General features: G+C 39.5%; 1 protein-coding gene across 1 annotated transcript; it reads left to right on the plus strand.

Moving 5' to 3' along the window:
• The first annotated feature begins 398 nt into the window (after positions 1-398).
• Positions 399-1,996, plus strand: LOC108105648 (solute carrier family 25 member 46). The gene has a single exon (XM_017212335.2). The coding sequence runs from the start codon at positions 473-475 to the stop codon at positions 1,823-1,825; it is 1,353 nt and encodes a 450-aa protein (XP_017067824.2). The 5' UTR covers positions 399-472; the 3' UTR covers positions 1,826-1,996.
• The last annotated feature ends 4,004 nt before the right edge of the window (positions 1,997-6,000 follow it).

Raw genomic sequence — 6,000 nt, forward strand, 5'->3', positions numbered from 1 at the left:
TGACGAAGACAATGTCATTGTTGCCGGCTACGCTTGCCACATGATGCACTTGATGCCACGCGGCGTACAATATGTCCTTTGATTCCCGTAGACTAAAAGCCAACCGCAAGCCGCAGGATTGAGTATGATTTGAAAGCAATACACATTACCTAAAGTGAGGAAATATTTTAAATTTCTCTCGGCTGCCTCGCAAATAGATGAAAAATGATGCTCGCAAAATGAAGGTTGCCCAACGAGTTACCATTAAATTTAAACGTAAGAAGTTTTATGACATCTGCAGATATTATAATGAAATGCATTTTTTTAAAAGAAAATTGCTACCTAAGATTTCATAGAAATCTTATCATTATTTGTCATTATATACACTTACTTTTGAATAGTAGTGCCAAATTCTTGAACACATTAAGATATGTTAAACTTTCATCTCAAACATACCCAAAATATATAAAATACATACAAAAGCTTTTAAAGAATGGAGGACCAGGAAAACGTTGCTGATCTAAAACTTGAAAGGAATAGTGAACCAGTTATTGAAGATCCTTCTGAAGAACATCGAGTAAGCACTCGCTGTAGTACTGAAAAATCCCTAGAAAGCATCATTGATTGCCGCGAGAAGTCGATTGTGGAAAATCTTAATGCAGACCAAGATGCCATTGCAAGAATCCAATATCCTAGCTTAGAACATGCTATGCTGGACAAATATTTAGATAACCAGGATCGGGACGGATCATTTCGCAAGTATTCGGTCGTTGGTGTTCATTGGGTTTCTCTACTTACCGAAAATGTGCTCAGCCATCCTTTTCTAGTATTGCGTTGGCAGTGTCAGGTTTATAATACTTCCAAATGTTACCACTTACATCCGTTTACCCTTCTGCCCAGTATTGTCCATTTGCACAGACGCCAGGGACTAACGACGTTATGGAAGGGAATAAGCAGTTGCCTCCTTGTGCGAGGAATGTCCTGTGCCATCGACGATGTAATATCGAAAGTCACCAGTTGGCCCAAAGAAATAGATAGTCGAACGACCTTAAAGCGATTCGGCCAGCATGTCCTTTTGAAAAGTATAAGCATCGGGGTAGTTGCGCCATTCCACGCCGTTTCATTGGTGAAAACAGTGCAAAGTGACATTGCTAGCGAAAAAACAGGTCTCTTGGATGTTGTACGAGAAGGAGGTCTTCGTCTTTTCTATTGGAGTTCCACGCAAAATGGCCGTGTTTTACCAACTTGGGCATTAATCGGTCCCTGTGTTTCGATTGGCATTACAAAGTATCTTTTTAATTTATTAATCCATGGAGTTTCCACTCGCATGATGCTGAGGAGGAAATCATTTTGGCAGGACAATCAGGTCGTAAAGTTTTCCGATGATAAGCTGGAGCACCAAAATGCTGAAATATACGCCGGACTTATCGCTCTGCTCACAACGGAGGTTATCTTTTTCCCATTTGAAACTATTCTACACCGATTGCAATTGCAAGGCACACGAACAATAATCGATAATCTGGATAATGGTTACTCAGTTGTCCCGATTCTTACAGACTATCGAGGAGTTTTCGATTGCTATCGATCCACTCTTATTTCTGAGGGTTTTTCTGGACTCTACAAGGGTTTTGGTGCCATGATCCTGCAATTTGTAGCCCACGTAGCTATACTAAAACTAGCCAAATCGATCTTCGATCAAGTATCTGAGGGCTTATCAAATCGACCTAAAAAACAAAGAGGACAGCCGTATAACCTGGATTGCAATAAGAGTTCAACTACATTATCTCCAAGCATTTCTAGTACTGAATTGGAAGTGACCAGTCTCGGAATATTTTCTCTGGATTAGTCAAATCAAAATAGGTTTAATTACAAAAATTATCTATATTGAAAAGAACAAAAATATTTGATTAGATTACGTTTATATTAGCATGAGATCTAATTTCAGATTAGATGAGATCCAATTTTCAGATTTCAGACAATGTAATTATTTCAACTGAATATTGTTTAATAAACTTGCACTTCCGTAGCTATTTGTTTGCATTTAGAGATTAAGTGTTTACGATTTGGGCAAAGCCTTAAGTGCAACAAAATGATGCAGGTCTTTAGCTATTTAATCAAATGTCTGTTCATTAAAATGCCGGACTCTTGGAGCCAAGCTTCAGCTATAGACAAATAATTGCATGTATTTCCGGACCAATATGAACGCAAATCAACTGGTCCACACGTCGTATGCGCAATGTATGCATGCCAATATTGGCAAAATACTTTGCATGTAAATTGAGGCTTCACCTATGCTAATTCAGGTGCGGCAAGTATAACTACAGTGTTGACTGCCAAAGGCTTTTGATTTCTGTTTATCTATGCATATGTCACGGCTAATTGATTTTACGAAATTCTGCAATTCTGTTTGTTTTTTAGCCAACATTCGGAATGGCAACAGAACTGACCACGATAATTTTAAATTACAATTTCCAATGATGTGCTGCAGATACTGGAAATCGCTGGGATTGCGTTTTTATGTGTTGTTTGTGTGCACGTAATGCACATAAAGTTGCTGTTCCGTGCCAACCAGAAAAAGAAAAGCCAATTCGCAGGACAGCACACGGCGTATACTTAATACACACGTATGCAACGCGTGACTGCTGCCAGGATCCAAGGATGTGGGCCAAAGGATGCCAAAGAAATCAACTTAAAATGTGCAAATTGTTTATATTGCGGCCAAACCCAAACATATATATGTATGTATATGTTTGCTGGAATGGGTTAAAGTATGTGCCGGACATTGAAGAAGATTAATGAAGGCCTTGCTTCTGGTGTTTCGCCTTTTTTTATGTATGTTTGGTTTCGGGTCGGCCGCCTGCTGCGGTATCGTGGTTGGACCGCAGGATGATGCCTTTTGCCCCTGCTGCTAAAATATTTTTGCAGTCGGCCTCGGCTCGTTCTGCAGCAGCTGTAAACGAAAAACATATTTCAATGATGCATGATGCACCCCACAGAAACAACATCGGCCGGGCGGTTCCCGCTCATCCTGGCCGACAATAAACTGACCCAGCAAACAGTTTGAGCTGGACTCAAAAGAAGAAGGAGGCGAAGCTGCTGGCCGCAAACAACTGTCAGGGACATGTTGTGAAATGTGACAATTTTATTGGTCTGTCAGGGAATTATATACGAATATCAGAAATTGAAACGCATTCACAGATGAAAATTGTTCTTAAAGTGTAGGATTTAAAAGAAAATGTTTTTAATTTCAATAAAGAGGTAAATTAATCTCTTATTAAGTATTACCTTCTTAAAATCACATTAGTCTTAAAAAGTTTTATAAACACTTTTTGAAACCAGTTCATAATGAAATTAAAATAGATATAAAGAAAGTTAGCAAACTTTTTATCTTCTTACTGGCTATAACCATTTCCAGCTTTACTCAAATAACTCCCTTAACTCCAAAGAAAAAGCATATAACAAAAACCGAAGAGTAAGTAAAGCTGCAGACATATTTAATTATAAATGCAGTTCAACTTTGTTAAGAAAGTGTGAGAAAAATAAGAGAATATGAAACTTTGGACTTGGAGTAGTTGCTGGTAATCAGGGAAGCTCAAGCTCCATTTCCTCTAAGCTATCTGCTCAAATTGCAATTTAATGAGCTCATTGACAGGTGCGCAGCAGCTGAACAAAAAAGTGAAGTGAGCCAGGACTAAATGGAGTGTTATTCTGCACTAAACCAAATGCCATATTAATCATCAGCTTTAAACCAAAATGGTTGCTATCCCCAGAAGCGAGACTTCAACACTTTTTCTGCTGTGTGTGTGCTAGCAGTGGCTCAGGAATTCCATTTTTTAATTAACCGCCAGAGGACTGGAGACCCGAGTTGTTGGACCCCGGAGACTTGGCAGTCAGTTTACCTGGATGTGGAGTTCTGTTGACATTTGCCACCGTCATGCGACATTTTGAATACTGCAAGACAGCCCATTTGCTTGAGTATAAAATGTGGCAAGGGTTGAAGTTGCGAGTGCGAGTGTGAGTGTGAGCACTTGACAGCTTTTACTCGAGTAGTTTTTAAGTAGCTGCTAATGAGTCGCTAACTTGCAGGCGGGCAACTTTCAAGAGACTATTTTCTTACGGCACTACATAGTTTTACACTTAACTTTCTTGATAATACTAATATGTTCTTATGACAGCATTCTTTCTCTAATAGTTCTATAAAAAAAATTAAGCTGCTGTTTTAGCAATAAACTTGAAAATGTTGTCTCAAAGTTTTTAGTTGATACAAAGTTTATTTATCAAAAATGTAGTATTCAGTAGCTAAAGTCAACAAAATTCAAACAAACACATTCAAAACACAAACAAATGTTCTCAATGGCTGATAAACAAATGCTTTAAATTCGATTTATTCACAAACTCGAATTAAATACGTTGTTATACTATTTTGAAACATTATAATACCATTCTCGAGTCAGAATAATACAAAGACATCTGCTTGCAGTTGCTGGCACTCATGTTTAAATATATATATATAAATCCTTGCATGACGCAGTCATCCTTCATCCTCTTTCTCATCCCCTGAATAAAGTTTATACGGCAGTGAAAATTCTCCCGGGGAAAGGGAAAACAGGGCGAAGAACAATGGCTAACAATATTACGCATACGTCGCGGGTGCCCGAGTTTACTTTTGGCCCCCGTCGAGCGCTTTAGCAGCCATCGAATCGAGGTCCGAAAAAAATCATAAAAATCTGCGTTAAATGGAAGCGTTTGCGCACAATTATGTAACCGGGGATTAAGCTAAAATGGGGAATATTCGAAGATGGTGATTTCCTTTTTTTAAGCAGCTCTCTTTCTTTTGGCGTTAAATTAAAACAACGAAATATAGCCAGTTTATGAGGTAAGCACGAGCATAAAGGGCAGCTGAATCAGATAGCAAAACAGAGACAGAACAGTGAGTTTTCTTCGTATAAATTCACACTAAACTGGGGATTTCAAATGGATTTCCTAGGGCTGAGGCAACAATGGCATACTCGGCATAATCGCTCCGACCGAAAGCGCAGCATCATCGAAGGCAAAGGACGAAGGCGACAGCGTTGATGGTTGACAGGATGGCATGATAGTGGGATGCTGGGCTGGTGAAATGGTCGGATGGAATCCCAGAGATGATGGGCATGACAGGCGGAACAAACGAGCTCAGCGTATATGGAGACGTACCCGACGTACAGCTGTTGCAGCCTTACTCCCACCTAGTTTACTCAGCACTCTTTGCCCAATATATATTTACTTTCCTCCCATTCCATTCCACGCCAGTTCAGACCAAGGAGTAGCGTTATAAATCGCATTAAGTGGATCATACTTTGCATATGAAGTGCCCGAACTGACAACACACCCACCTTCCGTCTTACTATCTTTTAGAGATGTGTATTTTTAGATATAGTTGAAGATTTATAGGAATATAGTGCCATATATATCATTATTGTACAACCGTAACTTTTTTTATAAGTAATATCTAAAGAATATTAAAAATTTTTGCAAATGAAGAAATATCCTTCAGCGTAACCAATGATTCCCATCACCTCTGACGACCCATTTTGAAGAAGAAAAAGAGATAAAAAGAAAGCACTTTAACATAACAATGAACTCCAACACCAACCAACGAAACGAACGCCAACGCAATCAAAATTCAAAAGTTTCATTTGCAGGTAAACGCTGGATTTACCCGGTGGATTTTAGTGTCCTGGAGCCTCGCCGTCCTCCTCATCATCCTCGTCCTCTGGTTGTCAATTGTTTGGCAGCGCATGATGAATGACGCCGATAGCGTTCCACGATGATAGCGCGAATTTGTAGCCGCATTAACTTGGCCACCGGGAAGTTTCCCGGTCTGGGTCCAAAGGTCAACACAGGTTGGCTGCAAGATCTTAATGGAAATGCTAAGTAGAGCGTAGTTGTAAATTATGCGAGAAACTTTTCCACCACTCACTTATTTTCCGCGATTTTTCTCTCTATTATAAATGATGGGAAATACACTCTCGTCGACCCAGT

This window comes from Drosophila eugracilis, unplaced genomic scaffold (genome assembly GCF_018153835.1).
Source record: "Drosophila eugracilis isolate 14026-0451.02 unplaced genomic scaffold, ASM1815383v1 contig_1197, whole genome shotgun sequence".
Classification (NCBI taxonomy): Eukaryota; Metazoa; Arthropoda; class Insecta; order Diptera; family Drosophilidae; genus Drosophila; species Drosophila eugracilis.

What these genes read in the sequence shown, in the direction of transcription:
- LOC108105648 (XM_017212335.2), top strand. Translation starts at nt 473, where the DNA reads ATGGAGGACCAGGAAAACGTTGCTGATCTAAAACTTGAAAGGAATAGT.